This window comes from Sander vitreus, chromosome 17, assembly GCF_031162955.1.
Source record: "Sander vitreus isolate 19-12246 chromosome 17, sanVit1, whole genome shotgun sequence".
NCBI classification, from domain to species: domain Eukaryota; kingdom Metazoa; phylum Chordata; class Actinopteri; order Perciformes; family Percidae; genus Sander; species Sander vitreus.
This window is the reverse complement of record NC_135871.1, coordinates 9,748,810-9,767,755: the sequence shown is the minus strand read 5'-3', so window position 1 is coordinate 9,767,755 and position 18,946 is coordinate 9,748,810. Positions and strand designations below refer to the sequence as shown.

At 40.6% G+C, this 18,946-nt stretch overlaps 1 protein-coding gene across 1 annotated transcript in view; it reads right to left on the bottom strand.

Annotated features, from left to right (window-relative positions):
• The window catches only part of wdr11 (WD repeat domain 11), a 57,161-nt gene that overhangs the window by 24,709 nt on the left and 13,506 nt on the right, over positions 1-18,946 (bottom strand). Inside the window, exons 7-12 of the mRNA XM_078272704.1 lie at positions 17,961-18,063; positions 17,343-17,541; positions 16,100-16,200; positions 13,181-13,357; positions 3,464-3,548; positions 518-624 (exon numbers count right to left, since the gene is read on the bottom strand). Coding sequence (XP_078128830.1) covers positions 518-624; positions 3,464-3,548; positions 13,181-13,357; positions 16,100-16,200; positions 17,343-17,541; positions 17,961-18,063 — 772 coding nt within the window. The remainder of the gene's footprint in view (positions 1-517; positions 625-3,463; positions 3,549-13,180; positions 13,358-16,099; positions 16,201-17,342; positions 17,542-17,960; positions 18,064-18,946) is intronic.

Here is an 18,946-nt window from a genome sequence, read left to right as displayed (position 1 = left end):
CAATAAAAAGAGAGTCTCAGAGTGAGAGACTGAAGTGTCTATTTTTTTTGTTGAGGCTGCAGAAACCTTGAGAACAAAATAAAAGTGTGAATTGGAAGCCTTAGGTACAGGTGATAATATGTGTGTGTGGGTGTGTGTGTGTGTGTGGTCTCGTTTAACTATATTCGTGAGGTCCAAAAACCGGGAATACAGTATACTTGTGGGGTCCGACCAGCTTTGTGGGGCCAAAATGCTGGACCCCACAAGTTTAAAGGGCTGTTTGAAGGTTAAGACTTGGTTTTAGGGTTAGAATTAGGTTATGGTTAGGGTGAGGGTAAGGGTTAATGTTAGGCATTTAATTGTGATGGTTAAGGTTAGGGTAAGGGGCTAGGGAATACATTATGTCAATGACGGGTCCCCACAAAGATAGTGAAACGCACTGTGTGTGTGTGTGTGTGTGTGTGTGTGTGTGTGTGTGTGTGTGTGTGTGTGTGTGTGCACGCGTGTGTGCGTGTGCGCATGTGCGTGCGCCTCTTACCAGTAGGCAGGTTGACATGCTGTAGTTCATTTCGCACCAGCCCCATGTTGTTGGGAGCAGAAGTGGCAAAAGATAGGAAACTGGTAAGACTCACCCATTCAATCCCCCTGCAGAAAACAAACACACAGGTTTTTATTTAAATGAATAATACTGCTGTCTAATATTTGCAGTGTAGCTGTCAAATATTGCTCCACTACATCCAAGCAAGCAGTGAGGTAAATGACACACCTAAAACGTCTACAAAATCCACTGTGAAGGTGTAAGAAATGCAGAGCAAATCAAGCCAGCTAGTGGGAGATAGTAATATATTTCAGAAGTGGGCCCAGCTAAAGGAGCACCAACTCTACGGTAATGAGATGGTAAATGGCCACATGATTAATTAGTCGATTTCCCCACTAAATGTAAATGAGATGCTAGGGAGCAGGGCCTCGTTTGGCATGGCTGTGCTAGAGCAAGGGCTGCTGGGCTCCTGGAGCTACAGACATTTCAAGAAATTGATGCTTGTGTTGCATAGCTCATTAAAGTTTGTTGGAGTTTTGCATTTGTGGATACCAACTTCTCTCATTAAGGAGAGCCTGGCTTTGCTTGAACGGATAGTGTCTGCTCCCAATCAATCTCTTAAGAGCATTAATTGATTCAATCTCGTGCTTAATTAATCCTGGTGAAATAGTTTTGCTGCTCATTAGAGAATATTAACTAATGAAGCGCAGCCTGCTCTTTGTTGATGTTTGGCTGTTGCATTGTGGGTAACTCAAAGGGCGGTGCAGCGTTCTGACTTTGCCGCTTTTTGGTGTGGCCCGACCATAATTAACTAATACATTGTGCAGAAGCACAGCAGGACAAAAGGGTTTAATGTATAACAAAACCACTCTGAAACGAAGCTTGATTTATATCGAGCACATTGCTACAATTGATCTGTTGTCCTAATTAGAATGAAAAGCCTGTTACTTGATTTTCATTTTGTATGCTAAAGCAGCTTAATATGTGATGTTAAGTAAGTGCTACTGTATGAGTAATGCGTAACCAATTATACAGTTCTGAAACCAAATTAATCGATAATTGTAGAAGACAAAAACCAAATTAAATAAACTAGTATCTTTTTAATTAATTTTTGAGCACATATATAGACATATGAGACTGCATACCATAGGGCTGGGCGATATGGAGAAAATCAAATATCACAATATTCTTGACCAAATTCCTCAATGTCGATATTGCGACGATATTGTAGGGTTGACAATTGGTGCTTTAACAAAATGCTACTTACACAATGAGATTTTTGATAAATAATCAGATATGACTGGTAGAGTGGGTAGAGGCATATAACAGAACAACTAGAACAGTCTGGTAAGTTTAGAAAATGGCATCACTATACTGTAATGCAGCCTTTAAAACCAGAAAAAGAACACTTATGCCATATTACGATATCCAAAATCTAAGACAATATCTAGTCTCATATCATGATATCAATATAATATTGATATGTTGCTCAGCCCATGGCATACCGTGTACTTTGATGCATGACTGATGGGTTCATTCATTAGCTACGGAAATTATGAATTGGCCAGACGTTAAAGGAACATTATGGGAGAAGCCTGAACATTTGGCTCGATTTCCACCATTAAAAAAAAAGTAATTTATTCCAAGTGACAATGGAAAATGATATTTATATGCAACATGCGCTTCACCCAGAAATCAATAGACCTTTCTCCCAGCAGACATTCTGACTCATCACAGCAGGAAAAGGGTTAAGGTGTAACTAATTACATTTATGATGGTGCTGTTCTGCTTAGGTGTTCCAGTGAGCCAGCATGCACAATACCAGAGGCCTACATTAATGTTATTAGACAAGTCAAAATGTCTACTGTGAGAAAGTTGTATAGAGTTAGTATGAACTGAGCTTGTTAAACCAGTTCTAAAAGTTCTGTTGCGCTCAGTAACAAGTCCTTTTTTCTATTTGTCACAGTTAACTGGAACACTTCTTTTCCTCCCTTACTGTGTCTAAGTGTTACATCATTAGCTTTGGGTAGATATGCAACATTATATTAGATATTGCACTAATTTAACGCACCATCTTCTTCTCTTTACCCCAAATAAACACAAACATGCACATATACAGAGTAAAACATAGGCATTTAATGCCATTTATTGGGTTGTTGTGATGAATTGATTTGCACGGTATGCAAAGCTGGCCCCATTTTTTCAAGTGCATTCACACACACTTCAGGAAACAAACTGACTATTCAGTTACTTGTTGGGATAAACTTATCAAGGCAGCTCTGCAGTATTTTTGTCAGCTCCTTCGAGACTGTGTAGTTTTTAAAAGGAAATATGCTCTGGCTTGATAACATAGTCTGTGGTGCCAGGATCTTTCTGTTATCCTTCACCACTGTACATCATAGGTAACTATATTGTCACTTAGCAACATGAAGCATTATTACACGTGGCCTTCATGAGTTGATTTGCATATAATAGCAATGTTACTACCATCTTGAAGTCTGCACTAAAATCATGATTGTGATATTTGTAACTTTAGTTACTTTGTACAGTGCATTTTACAGTATGCATACCATGTAAAAATCTAGAGCATATACACTATATATTTAACCACTATCTCTATGTCTGGATTCTTTCCATTTTGCTCTTGTGGCTGTCGTCTTAATTTCTTCGAGTCAATACGACCATACACAGCCGAGGTTCAGATGAAACCCCCATTAAGCAAGCTAAGAAACACAATAGCTGAAAAGGCACTCAAATTATGTGATTGCCAATTGCCTCTGCAAACTCTAATGACAATCAACACAAAATCAATCCGCCTCGAGCTGATTGACTGGCCGCTGGGGTTCATTTTAACGATATTTAGTCTTGTTCGCCAATGGGAACAAAACCACTGACCCTGGAAAATGTTCTGCTTGTACATTTAATCCACAGAAACAAGAATCTTACCTGACTTCACAAGAGTGGACACTGAGATCTTTGTGGAGAAGACCACTGGTCAGGTTATAGACCAGTACAGACCCATTACTGGTGCCTGAGAAGAAGAAATGGAGACAAAGAGCGGTGCATGAGAAATGTGAGACAGACACAGAAAGACGAGAGGTCACAAGGCATAACATTACTTACCGTAGCAGCATCTACCCTCCAGCAGGATCAGAGAGAAAATGTCAGTGTGCGTCAGTGTGACACCCCTGTGTGTTCCCTGTCACTGCAGTACAGTAGGTGTGGATTGACGCGGCACATTAAACCCTGTGTCACTCAGCTCATAGCCTAGGAACACTGCACTGTTTCATCTGCTGCTGGGGAAATAGCACAACAGTTCCATCCCTCCCCAAACTGCACCTGATTAGATACTGCAGGTGGCATTTTACCCTCTGATCACAAACTCTGAGGAGCTTTGACTAAGTGACATTGTTTCCACATTTCTTCATACTGTAACAGAGAACATCACACCAAATTCTACTTAAAAGTTCTTTTTGATGTTTACCAATCAGGTAAAAGTGTCTAACTATACCTATATACCAAGTTAAAATGAACTCAAAATCTACTTCAATCTACTATTATCACCTTAAAAATATATCAATGGTTAAAGGGACTTATGTGTCAACAGGATTTGGAAAAACTTGTCCATGCTTTTATCTTCAGTAGACTTGACTACTGTAACGGTGTCTTTACAGGTCTCCCTAAAAAATCAATCAGACAGCTGCAGCTGATTCAGAACGCTGCTGCTCGAGTCCTCACTAAGACCAAGAAAGTGGATCACATCACTCCAGTTCTGAAGTCTCTACACTGGCTTCCTGTGCCTCAAAGTACTTCTGCTGGTTTATAAATCACTAAACGGTTTAGGGCCAAAATACATTTCGGATCTGCTTGTAAACTATGAACCACCCAGACCTCTCAGATCATCTGGGACAGGTCTGCTTGCTGTCCCCAGAATCAGAACCAAAAAGGGGGAAGCAACGTTCAGTTTTTATGCTCCACATATCTGGAACAAACTTCCAGAAAACTGCAGGTCTGAAGCAACTCTCAGCTCTTTTAAATCAAGGCTGAAGACCTTTCTTTTTGACGTTGCCTTTTTTTAATTCATTGTACTGCACTGTGAATTTTATTCCTGTATTCTATGTGTTTTTAATTTTGTTTTCATTTCTAACTGCATTTTAATGTTTCATGTAAAGCACTTTGAATTGCACTGTTGCTATATAAATAAAATTGCCTTGCCTTGCCTTAAAACTTCTTTAGCATGAATGTAGATGTAGGGAAAGTTCTCAGTGACGGCCTGGTTCAAATTCAGAGTTGAAACAAATCAATCTTGTGCTTTGCTCAAGAGTATCCTGGTAGTGATGATTTGGAGTACATTTGCATCTTCTGCGGATTTAAACAAGTGATGTTACATTTTCGCTCTGGGCTTTAAGGGTGCATTTTGCTTCTTACGGCTATTTATTTAATGTTTATTTGTACTATGAGTATTGTGCACTGATTTGTATTGGCGATTATATATATTTTAACAAAACAAGTAATAAAATAATAATACAATTTCAGCTTTTAGCCATAAAAAAGCTGACATCCTATTTACATTATGGAAATTTCCCTCAAATGATTACAACAGCTTTTTCATGGTTTTGTAGAATGCAATTGGCTAATTTTACATTAGTGGGGAAATCAAGTAGTTGTAACACGCACAAAACAATTGAGGTTATAACCTAGGCAAGGAAGCTGAAAGACGCAGCAATTAAAATAATTACTCAATTCTGGAGCGTTGGGAAAAAACAAACAACTGCAGCAGAAGTGAAAGCAAATTAAAAGTCCATACTCATGATGCTTGGAAAGTGTGTGTGGGGGGTGGGGTGGGGGTGTGTGTTATTTTTTATGTTTGTGGGGAACACCGGCATGGCGTGCAGGAGCACATTTACTTGTATAATTATCCTGAGTGTGATGGAGCTTGGCTGATGTGCCCAGTCCCTCTGCAAAGGACTGCTCAATTTGCACTGGGCTTCAGTGAGACAACTACATGCTGACACAACATCTGGAGGTGGTGATAGGCAGTGCCGCACAGGCATTTGGGTGTGTGTGTGTGTGTGTGTGTGTGTGTGTGTGTGTGTGTGTGTGTGTGTGTGTGTGTGTGTGTGTGTGTCTTCCCGTCCTGCTCCCTGTGCAGCTGATAGATGGCATGTACAGCAATGTGGGACTGTAGGATGTTTCAGCAGGGAGTGAGAGGATGGAGTTAAACATGCATACTCCTGTCACTGATATGCCTCACAGCCAACGTTTGTTTACTTTAATCAAGATGATCAAAAAAAATGCTGCCCCTCCATATGGTTTGGGGAGAAATGAAAATTGTTGAAAACACTTCACTCTGGGACAAATACTTTAAATATGACAGCAAATAAAAAATGGCCTCTTTACTCACAACATAGGACGTAAGAATCAAAAGCCAAATTCAGGTGTCTTGAGATAGACCGCTCAAAAAGATGCAATAGGCTACGTTCAGACATTTTTTTTGCTCAAATGTGACTTAGATTTGGGTTTTTACACATCAGTGTGAACAGCACATATCACATGGAACGTGATCTTTTAACTTACACTGAACAGACCAGAACAACTCATGTTTGCCAATGTGTTTACCCTATTACTATTTTCTTTTTTTTGGTATTAGGAAAAAGATGTAGTGCTGTCAAACAAAATGTTCAACTGTTCAAATATTTAATCGCGATTAATCGCATTATGTCATAGTTAACATCATTAATCGCACATTTTTATCTATTCTAAATGTCCCTAGATTTCTTTTGGTCCAATTCTTTTTTCTCATTTTAATGCTCTTATCAACATGGAAAAGTGGATCGGCTTGCTTTGTGCAAATGTGCTTCTGTCTGGAGTCATCCATTGTCGCCTGGCTTTGACGAGGGGGCGGAGAATTGCCATCAGCTGTGTGCTTGGCCATCAAGTGGTATTTCAGACTGGACGTGCTGCGATGATAGCTCAGTTCACAATGACAAAACACACTTTGGTCTTGTCAATGGAACCATTTGGCAATTTTTTAAAAGTAAACTTTCCATTCAGAATCTTATTGGCATCCATTTCGGCGTCTCGCGCTCGCCATCCACTCAAAACGTAACGTTAGCCTACTATTCTTTGGCCGGCTCGCAAACCCAAACAAGGGTGTGCGGCGTGCCTGTTGTTTTGTTTCCGGTCTAGCTAGATCCGGTGTGGTGTTGTAGTTTTTCTAACATTACTAGTTGTTGCAACAGCATGTGAAAAAAACTACAAAGTTTGCTAGGCCCAAAACAACGTTAATCTCGCGATAAAAAAAATTGACGCTGTTAAAATGGGTTTGCGTTAACGCCGTTAATAACGCGTTTAAGTGACAGCACTAAAAAGAAGTGACACATTTTTTGCTCAATGGTAGCTTATTTGCTGTACCAATGACCACATTTTAGAAAATGGGGAAGTTTGGGGTCCCCTGCTGGAGCTGCTGCCCCCGCGACCCAACCCCGGATAAGAGGACGTAGATGGATGGATGGTGATCTTTTCAATTCTGATTTGGGCAACTTCTATAAGTGATCCTAAATCAGATACAGGTCTGAATTCTTACATCACTCTGGATCGACATCTGTCACAATTCTGCGCTGGCAGGAGTCCCTCACTTCACAATCCCACCACTCCTGGCTCTGATTTCACATCCACACACACACCTCCATACAGAAGTAGCAGCCATTGCTCCACAAAAAAACATAATTAAAAATGTGGCTCTGTTTCTCATCATCCTCGTTATCATCTGCTCATGAATTCACTGGCTTCCACTGCACAAGAACTTATAAATGAAACTGTAAAGTCTGACTTCAGTGGCCTCCATATAGGGCTGCTAGATTATGGAAAATAAATATAATCACGATTATTTCGGTCAATATTGAAATCACGATAATTTCACACGATTACTCGTTGACTTCTGGAAAGATGTTGCAATTACTGAAATAAAAAAAAAAGTTAAATCAACAGTAAAAAAACACAAATGTGAAATTTGCCTTAATACTTTTCCTATTTAAACTTTATTTTTGCATTCAGAACACAAGAGAAAATAAGAGTTTACTTGCAAAACGTAATAAATATAATAATAAATAATTGTTTTTATCGATGATTCTGTTTTTGTGATCATTGGGAGCCGAAATCATAATCACCATTAAATTTCGATTAATTGCACAGCCCTACCTCCATACGACCACATGCTTCCTGTGACGTCTTTGTTATTGTTCTTTTGCGCATGCGGTTCAGTTCAGAACTCTGAGCAGTTCACACTGGAATCTGATATGGGCCACATTTAAAAATGATATGAACGGCCGGCTACACACTGGATGCGTGGTGTGAGCGTGTCAGCTGCGTGGCGTGTCCGTTTTAATTTCAGCTCCCATGTTAACAGGCTGGAGCTCGCACACTGCCTGTGTGACACGCACGTCTCAGGCGCGGCCGAAAACGCGTTAATGCTAGAAATAGGACCGACGCCTATTTTTCACGCGACACGCAAGCGTGTTGGAAGCGTTTCCAGGCAAAATACAATGATGTTTATATGTCATTTTGACACAAATACATTTCATAAATGACATTTTGATGTTTAAAAGTCTCCAGGTTTTGACATAAAATGCAGATATAAATGTAATTTAAAAAAAATTATAATAAATAATTATCGATTTTCAAATATTGCACCTGTCAATACAGAATTGTACAGAATACAATATTGACGGCCTATTTTGCCGTCAATAGTGCCGATGTTGTCTTTGCTGTAGTCAAATCAGTATATTTACATGAAGTATACTACTGCTTGACTGCAGTCAATGGGAAACATACATGTGTACAGACAAGGCTAGCAGCAGCAGCGTCAGACACGTTTCTGGTGTGCAGACATAGAAAACGGCATGCAGCAGCCACGCAACAGAAACGCCACGCTCACGCCACGCAGGCAGTGTGTAGCCGGCGTAAGTCCAAAATGAGCACTAAGGCTTGCACGTGAACCTAGCTTAAGTATGGTATTGTGGATGCTGCTCAGTGTTCGGCAGTTGTTCATTTGTAATAGTGCTCTGTCACTTCGATGCTCATTCAACTAGTGTTCAAGCATGTTTGCAGTTAACCGGTTTGCACAATTTCTTGGTCCGTCACAAGGACTCTGGAGTTTCTGCTGGTTGTTTGGCAAAGACACGGTAATGACAACATGGAAGGAAGTCACTGCTCTAAGCCAAGAAATGTATCAGTGAGCATACTGTATAGGTGCTGGTAGGGGAATTTTGTGACCTTTGGACAGAGCCAGGCTTGCTGTTTCCCTCGGTTTCTAGCTTCCAGGCTAAGCTAAGCTAAGCGGCTGCTGGCTCTAGCTTCATATTTACCATATTTACAGACATGAGAGTGGTTTCGATCTTCTCATCTAACTCTTGGCAAGAAAGCAAGTACGTATATTTGCAAAAATGTCAAACTAGTTTGGCCAATGTTAACAACACAGCAAATATGCTTAAAACTGTGTCACGGCTAACCTTCTACACTATAGTAAAATTCAATATCTGCTTCATCATAATGAGCAAATGATTTGATCCTTGTCCTGATGATAGGAATCTTTGTCTTGCATTGAAATTAAATGTAATAACAATCCTAAATCTAAAGTTCCAACACCAAACACAGCTGATGACAGAGCTGGACTATCCTCATTTGAACTTTAAAAAAAAAAAAAAGTGTGTGGTGGCAGAGTATAATGTGTACTCTAAACTGGAGGATTTGAATGGACTCTTTTGTGGACTGCAAATGAAACTCATATTCCCTTTTACAGACCGGAGCTGGAGCTTAGAATGGGTTTTAAGTCCATATCAGAATTGTGTTGCTTTTTGAGGTGCATGCCTCAGTAGCTGCCTTCATATCAGTACATCGGTGTTTATTTCTCACATTTGACCAATGTATATATTTCTTTGTGTTGATACATAATTCTACTCTTAATGCAACTTCATTTTGCATATCCAAACAATGCAGCAAAGAACAGCTGCCGGGGAAGCATGGATTGATTAATTAGGCACGCCACCCTCAGACGATTAAGAATGGATGTCATTTTTTTTCCAGTGTTTGTGTACATGTCACTGAAGAGGAAAGATCTCTTGATGGAGCTGTCAGGTCTCACAAAGATTACAGCTTTTTAGACAGGAGACCAGACAGCATTGCTTCTGGGTAGCTGGTATGGCTGCACAGCTTCTGTTACCTTGCCTCTGGGGGCAAGGAGCACGGAAGACTGACAGAGGAGCAAAGTGAGAGACAGAAATAGAGATAACAGAGACGGGAAACCCTGCCTTCTGTCTAAGTAACTGGCAATTTTCCCTATTGCTTTCACACCATCAGCAGTGAGCTCATCTCTTGTTTTATTTGCAAAGAGTGGAAGGTGTAAAAACTTGGTTTCCTTGGCTGTTCCTCCGACTGGTGTCACATTACTTTGACTCAATGAGTCCCCCTTTTAACTCAACTACACATTAGGGAGAACCCTGATGCAGACGGGAACAGAGGCCAAGAAAGAGACTGAGCTTGATCAGTCTGAGCTGTATCTGCCAAGCACTCCGATTTAGTGATCAGGTGTACCCTCTGGCTCTTGGTAAACAAGAGAGGTGACAGATGCCAACGCCTGCCAGAACACCTGTCACAGTACCAACCTCGGTATCACTACTGAGGTGACAACTGCAATAGTAAACCAGGAATGTATTGAATTTTAAAGCATGACAGTGAGACCAAGTACCAGATATAAAGACTCCAAATGTGGCCATTTTAATGCTATTGTAAGTTCTACCTTGTTGCAATAGGACAACATGGATCATTCCTAACTACATACAAATGATACATACAATACAAGAGATTGGCTAGAAATGAAAACTACTAGTCTCAAGATACCATATAATTAAACATATTCAAGCTTTTGAATCGCCTGGACATCCCCTCCACCTTTCAGCAGAGATGTGCCCTCCATCTAAATCCCCAATGTAATTATCCAGTGGCCCAGACTTACTATTCACAAGCCGGCTCACAGGAAGTGGAACAAAAGGCACATTTCAATAATGCAGCTAAAGAATGTTTAACTACTTGACTCTGCAAACTATGGAGTCCTGACAAATGATGTGCATAGACAACTCAATTGTCCTGTTCTAGTTTGAGATTCAGAACGCCACTGGGAACCAGCTGTGCCAAGTCAACCCCACACCATCTGTGGCGTGATGAGTCCCTACTGCACCCACTCCAGAATACACATACAGTGATTGGAAATGGCAGGTCTCTGACTGAAAAGCATTTTTTAAATGTCTGCTATTGACAGAATGGTGGTTGTTGTTTTTCAGGTAGTGATGGCCCTTCACTGTAAACAAAACCCACCTGAGACAAACCTATAAATATCAAATGGAGAACAGCAGTGGTCGTTCCTTGAGGCCTTTTAGAACTGTTTGTCATTAAGTAATAATATGTAGTGAACTTAAAGGATGAGTAAAGCAGAAACATTCTTTCTAAACACATAATACATGTTAGAAAAGGCTTGTTGAAAACTAAAAAAAGACTATAGACTGTGTACGGTAGTAATAATTTGTGGAGTTAGACCGTTGAACTGTTTTTCACCATTTCTGCATCCAGGATTTTTTGTGCTGCTAGCGTCTCAGAGCAGAGAATACTGCTTATTTTTGCACGATTTTGAAAAGTAATTGTATCTACTTGGTGATTTTTTTTTATTATTCAAATTTGGCTTCACATTTTCTTCTGGTGTCACAGATTTAGAACACATTTATTTGTGCTTTACCAGGACATTAAGAGATCTCTGTGTCCAACCATTGTGGACCTGATGCACATATCAAAGTGACAAAAAGACCCAGTGCAAATGGTTGTAAGATGTGTAGGTTGAAGGTGTTATTATCCATCTGCTTGTCACTGGGTCTGTGGGAGGCAATGCATCTTTGAGGTATTTTGAGGTAGGATTAATTTATGTGGGCTATGTCAGGGGACTGGATGTAGCCTATTTTTCAGCCTAATAACTAAACTGAAGGTTTGCTGCATTGGGCAAAGAACAGCAGTTCGCCTGGCCCTTAAATGGAATTTGGTGCACAGGCAGAAGTGTGTGTACACAGACATACATACACAAAGTGACAGACAGACACATTACATACACAATTCTGCTCTTAATTTCCCATTCAAATTGAGACTCTCTCTCATCTAGCAGCTGTCTTTTGGAAGTAATAATGGAAGCTGATATTTCAGATTAACTCGATGCCTTTTGGGTAATTTGCTGAGACCGCACGGTCAGATTCGATGGACTGCTGATTACATATTTTCTGTCTCAAAGAATCTAATTCACAGCAATACATTTGTATATTCAGACGTACTGGTGTGTGCCTTTCATTTGAGAAATCACATCATTTTTAAACTCAGAGATGAAAATTTGCAATGTGTCAAGAGTCTTCAATAAAAGTGTCAGCAAGTTTAAGAATACTCTGCAACTCCAAAAAATACAACCTACATATCTTACATTTTTGGGAATTCAAAGAGCATAATAAAAGACGACATGTAAAGCCAAAATTTTATTAAAACCTACGTTTTACGCACATAATAATAAGAATTGCTGGAGGTAAAGGCCTGCTTGACTTAATGCGTGCCTTTATATCAGTAGCTGTTCATTTCCTGTTTCGTGATGAACCAATGTTTAAGGTCATGCTCTGCTGCTATTCGTTTCCAGTGAGTGCTTATGGCGCGTTCCATTTACCTCGGAACTCGGATTTTCCGAGGTCAAAGTCGGAAACACGCCCCCTGACCTCGGATTCACGAGCTCGGAACTCGGACAACCTCGCAGTAGCTCGAGTTCAAAATCCAACATGGCTGCCCCCTGTATCAACAGTTGTGAAAGCTGCAGTAACAAAGTTATAAGCACTTCTGTCTTATTTGTGTCACTAAATCAGTCGTTCACACAGGCATGTTCAACTTCTATCTGTGGACATGTTGTTACGCTGTTTGCATGCACAAAAAACGGCGTAATGCGTTGTTATCAACTGGTATTGCTAACAATAGCTAACCGGGCTAGAGCTAATGAAACCAATGAAAATCCGACTTTTAAATAGAACGCATTCAACTCGGGTATGACGTCATTCCCAGCTCCGGCTTCCGAGTTCCAAGGTAAATAGAACGCGGCATTATTATGTCTTATTTTTCACACCCAAACGGATGAGCGAGATAAAGCTGTTTTCACACATAAAGGCAATTCGCTTCTCGTTCCTCGCTTAAAAGTTCAATTCATGTTAACTTAGGGGCTGGCTACATTGTCAGTGTAATGTATACGGAGTGGACGTTCCAACACCACGCTTCCACTCTAATCAATGAATCTGGCTACACCGGGCACGAGAGCGGCGCGTAGTGGTGCGTATGCTCGGCGGAGATCCGCTCTACAAGCCTAAAAATCTTCTATTAATATTTTTTACGCGAGGTGTATGTGGCCCTTTTACACAGAAATGGATCATAAAGTGTCATTATTTCTTTTAAATTAAACTACCGATATACAGGAAAGACTAAATGACTGTGAATCAGCGTATTGGCAGTTTCATTTTGAGAAATCTCACTGAGCTCTTCAGTGAGATTTGTGAGATGCGGGTTGTGTACGTGCTTGTGTGTCAGTGGTGCATTATTACCTACCTACAGCCAGCAGGGGTTGGTAGTGGTTGATGTTTTTGGTGGTAAGAGGTGGACACATGCGAAGGGCAAATGGTGGCAGCGGCAGACCAGACAGGAGGCCAGTCAGCAGGAACTTTAACTGGATATCTTGCTGGTTGGATGATGGAGGAGGAGCCTCACCAGCCATCAAGGTCTGACCTGGAGATAAAACCACAACATTTGCTACTAAATTAATGGAACAATTTAATAATCCTAAACACAGTCAATCTACCATGCTTAGCATTGCTACAACAACATGTGAGAAGTGTCCCATTTAATGCCCCCCTTGCTTTTCATTTTTCCTGCATCTTAACCCAGGGCATGGAATCTGCAATAAATCAATATTTATTTATTTCACTATTTCTTCACTTCTTTACGTACAAAAGTTCATATGCAATAACTCAATATTAGAACTATGGTTGGACATTGGTTTACAAAATAACAGAGACAATTTATGAGATAAAAGCTCCAATTAGGCTAGTCCTATTAATATTGTATATCTGTTGATATACACATATTTAGTCAAGCTGATCCAATTTAGATAGGTCTAGAAGCAAAAAAATATGGCCTGCATTACAACGATACTTAAATGGTTCCCTATAATGTTTCATACTATGTTCTACAGTATTTTGTATAATCTATAATAATAATAATATCTGTGGAGTAGTTTGGCTCTGTAAATGGTTGGGGAGGAAGGTTGGGACAGGATTTAGACAGCTACCCCAAAGCAACCATCCATATGGATATCTCATAGTTTATTTGTCTTTGACAGTACGTGGTTCACTTGCTTGCAAAAATGTGCATTAGGAATAGGTTAGACCATCTCACCTGAGCACAATCAGAGGTTTTTGAGAGCTGGCATATCTGGAGCACTATGTGTTAATAAACAATAAACAAAGATGCCAGAAGAAGAAAAAAAAAATCAAACAAGCAAATAAAGCAAAACTTAAGACACAAACTAACAAACAGCATCCCAAAGTAGCTCCTGCTACAACCACAGATGAGGCTGCATAGACATGAGACTGATTTTGTGGTGTGATCCTACGTCGAGTGGCACAGTGTCATTTGTACCCTGACGAAGGCATTAGTCGGAACATGTTGGAATAAACCTAATCTTTTGTAGCTCGGAGAGAAGTGTGCGGTTATAAGAATTCTAGACATCTATTTGTAACAGAGCTCATGTGTGTGTGTGTGTGTGTGTGTGTGTGTGTTTGGGAGAGACAGGAAAATCCTCCCCCCTTATGCCAGCATAACCACTACTGCTCCATCCCCCAGGGCCCTCCACTCACTGGTACTTTGACCATCACTGAATACAACTGACAAACACACACCAAAACAAAAAAGAACTAATGAAAAGAAAGTCTCATCTCATTACTATTTTATACCCACATTCATCTTTTCAAAGCAGCTCTGTTCTACATCAACAGTGAGAAGAGAGAGAGGGTAAGTGGAGAAGACTAGAGAGAGAGAGAGAGAGAGAGAGAGAGAGAGAGAGAGATGGAAACATCCTAAAAAGGATGAGATGGTAAGAGATGGTAAGAGACAAAAGTGAGGAAGGGCCAAGCACTCACAGGACTCTCTGTGCAGAGCAGCTCAGGCTGGGGAATAACAATGGCCTGTGTAGTGCACAGAGGAGAAACTAACAGTCCCACATAAAAGCAGAAAGGGAAGGGGTGGCCTGAGGCCACACAACTAACTGAGCTAAAATAAATAATAACAAAAAAATAAGAGGGCCTGATGCACACAAACACTCAAAAGGTGGTCAAAAGGTTCCATACACTTGTAAAGAACATGTACTGTATGTCATGGCAATCAAATCATTTCTTTCTGTGATGGAATCAAATACATGCATGCATTTTGGGTATTTTATAAATTAATCATGGGTCTTCTGCTAACAATTGGTTACATGTCCCTTGGCCATTTTCCCCTCAATTCATTTTGGTAGCCCTCCACAAGCTTCTGGTTAAATCCTTGACCACTCCTCTTGACAGCGTCGATGCAGTTGACTCAGTCAACTAAATGTGTTGGCTTTCTGACACAGACTTGTTTTTGCAGCACAATCCACATTCCATAGGGTTTAAGTGTGAACTTTGGGAAGGCCATTCTAAAACCTGAATTGTAGCCTGATTTAGACATTCCTTTACCACTTGTGTTTGGTGTGTTTAGGGTCATTGTCCTGTTGGAACACCCACCTGTGATCAAGACCAAACCTTCTGGCTGATGATTTTAGGTTTTCCTAAAGAATTTGCAATTAAGCAATCCTCCTTTTTCATTATTCCATTTACTTTCTGTAAAGCATCAGTTTCACTGGCAGCAAAACAGACCCTGAGCTAGATACTACCATCACCATACTTGACAGTAGATGGTGTTCTTGGGGTAAAAGGCCTCACCTTCTCTGCTCCGAATATATTTCTGGTCATTGTATATGAATATTGTATATGAAATTAGCTAAATTTCGGTTTCATCTGACCACAGAACCTTCCTCCAAAAAAACATTTCTTTGTCCATGGAAACAGCAGCACTTCTCATTTGAACCTTAAGGTGCCGCTTCTGGACTAAGGGCTTACTAAAAGACTGTAAAAAGAATGAGTCAGAGTGAGGCCAAAGCTACCGTGGAGTGGCTCGCAAAGAACAAGGTGGATGTTCTGGGGTGTCCAAGTCAAAGCCCTCGCCGAAATCCCATAGAAAATCTGTGGAATGACTTCAATGTTGCTGTCAGTCAAGTCTCCTTTTAACGTATGAAATTAACACAACGTATTCAAACTTTGAAGAGGGGTCTATCCATTTCCTACCCACTACATGTGAAATTTTTCCTTGGAAACACCAAAGTTAGTAGCATTGCAGTCCCCAACATGTCTGTTGCTTGCTAGATGGTGTTGATAGTAATGTGTGCAGTCGTACCGATCATGCTGTTGAGAGAGAGATCCTGAATCCTTTTCTGGTTTGGACCCAGTGGAGATCCACAAAATGATAAGGGGGTGTAGAGCGGAGAAAGGCCCGAACTGACACAGATGGGGAGAGAGATTATTAATTAAATACATTTTGAAAGCACAGCTAACATCTGTTATTGAAACCAAGTGAATGTAGAGTGATACATGAATATTGCTTGTGTGAATAATGGATGCGATGTGCCTTTTAATAAATTACTGAACCAGAGGGAGACAGCATCATTCGTAGAGGATGACAGGTCTACTGATTTCTTGTATTGATTAGATGCTGCTCGGAAAAAAAAGAAGCTACGATTCCTAGAAAATGTATTTTCATGACTGCTGCAAACGGTTATGGAGCTTATACACTGAGCAGGTACAGCAGAGTGAAATGTTCCACTCTAAATTACTCTTTTTAATTTATTTCTACATGCTCGGCACACCGTGCTACCACCACGACACAGAGAGGATGTAGCGAGAGTTATATTTCATGTCAGTACATCAAACCTGGGCCAAACTAACTTTATAGGATTTGTTTGGGAACACGCGAATCTTAAAACAATCGCAAGAAAGCATCTGATGATCAATTTAGTATAGTGCGAAAGACATTTTCCATCATTTCAATAGTCCTGAAATAGATAGCCCACCTGTCTGAATCTTCACAGCAAATCAATTCAAACAAGACTATTATAAGATAATTATCACAAAGCTTGAAGCATGCCATTCCTCTTTAATTCAGTGCTGCAGATTGCTTTTGTTTTCCAAAAATAAATTCTGGTTTGGGCTGCTCACAGGCACAAACCTCTCTCCGCCTCACACAGGAAGCCAACTTAAGAGAGAAATACAAAACTGTCTACTTGACAGCAGCAAGGGAGTGCGCCGTCAAAGGGAAGCAGGGCTCATCAACGATAGCTAAACTCTGTGCACTCCCTTCCCGCGCCAGTCACTGAAGACTAAATTTAGGTCGGAGGATTATGTCATTTAAAGTCAGTTTAAGACACTTTACAAAGTATTCAAACTTTTAACCATTACCCCTCCCTGCTATTTCAGCCACCTGCCCAGTTATTGTTACTAATTATGGCATATTTACATGGTGTTTTTTTATACAACAATGTTCATAAATATGCATGGTCCCTATCAAATATACCAATGTGTGTGTGTGTGTGTGTGTGTGTGTGTGTGTGTGTGTGTGTGTGTGTGTGTGTGTTTGTATACACCTTGGATTGCCGACAGCCTTGCTGGCGTGGGCTTTGAGCTCCCACAGCATGGCTCTGCCGTCGCTGACCATAAGCGCAGCGCTGTTTTCATTGACGGGGCAGATAACCATGCGATATGGCCGCACTGTCTTGGTGACTCGGATGGCATCGCACTGAGAACGCAGGTCGTACATGAGCTCGTAGACATTCTGCTCGGGGTCTGAGGGAGAGGAGGAGGGATGGAGAAACAAACAAGAGAAATGGAAGGAGATAAGGGTGTTCAAAAGGTAGGGAGAGACCATATGAGAGGGTATGGGAGTGGAAAAGAAACAACAATTGTGGGAGATAAAAACGAATGGCATTGAATCAGAGCAAATTGGTGAACAGGGAGGGAGGGAGAGGAGAGAGAGAGAGAGAGAGAGAGATTGATTGATTCAGCGACAGTGGACTCCCATTGGCTTATAACACCAAACCAAAGACCAATGAGACTGCACACTTGAGCATAGAGAAAGGCTAGAAGCTCTGACTGCAGTGCAGTTTGGGGGATATCACAGGAGTGAGAGTGGTTTGTGAGTGAGTGTAGTACAGCTAGCATGTGCTGTATGTGTGTGTGCATGTCTCTGTGAAGGTGTTTCATACCTGCTGCTTCCTCTGGAGTGGTAGTGGTGCGACAAACTCGGAGGGTGATACACCCGTTCTCGTGGAGACAGTAGAGAGCGTCCCGCTGAGCGCAGGGAATCACCTAAACACCGAGAGCAGTCAGGGAGACGGGTGATGATGTGTGCGTTCATGACAAAGTTTGCCGACTGTCTTATCAAGACTTAGTGTTGAACAGGTGGTAGTTAACACGGCGTCAATGTGTATGTGTGTCATTTTGTAATTTTGTACAAACGCACACACACAAAAGAAGCTAAGCTGAATCAAGCTATAGGCCCTTATGTCAGTCTGAAAAAGACCAAAGTAGTTCAATTCTATTTGTTACTCATCACAGAGAGATACAAATAGGGCTGCAATTAACAACAGTTTGTATTATTATATATACTAGTGCAGTGCTTGTTCAAAACATGCCTGTTTAGCACTTTAAGTAAACATTTGAATGCAGGACTTTTGCGGTATTAGTTTTACTTCAGAAAAAAACTTTTTGAGTAAGCCTACTTCTCCGTCCAATGACATAGGGAAGAAAGGGTGAAAAGTAAAGAAAGACGGTGTTTGCCTGGGCCCTGAAATCACTAAATCCACCCTTTAAAAAGGCATTTTAATATCATAACCACCGTGGTTTTAAAAAAGGTATTAGGTGTCAGTAACAGTATTATAAAATTACACAATTTGAGTTGCAATGGCAGAGTGGCGCTGTTTCTGTAGGCTATCAGTTAAAACGTGGATGCATCCAGCAGGAAAAGTGAACTGCTGTTTATTCCTATAAAAGTATGTTGAACAATAGTACAAAGTGATAGTAGTACAAAGAGATTTAATTTACAATAAGAAATTGACACATTTTCAAACTGGAGAAGTTGGAACTAGGGAATGATTTTGCTTGAAAAGTTTTTAATCCATTGTCAAAAAAGCTGCCAATTAATTTTCTGTTAATCAACTAATCGCTTAAGTGTTTTAGTTCTGGATAGAAT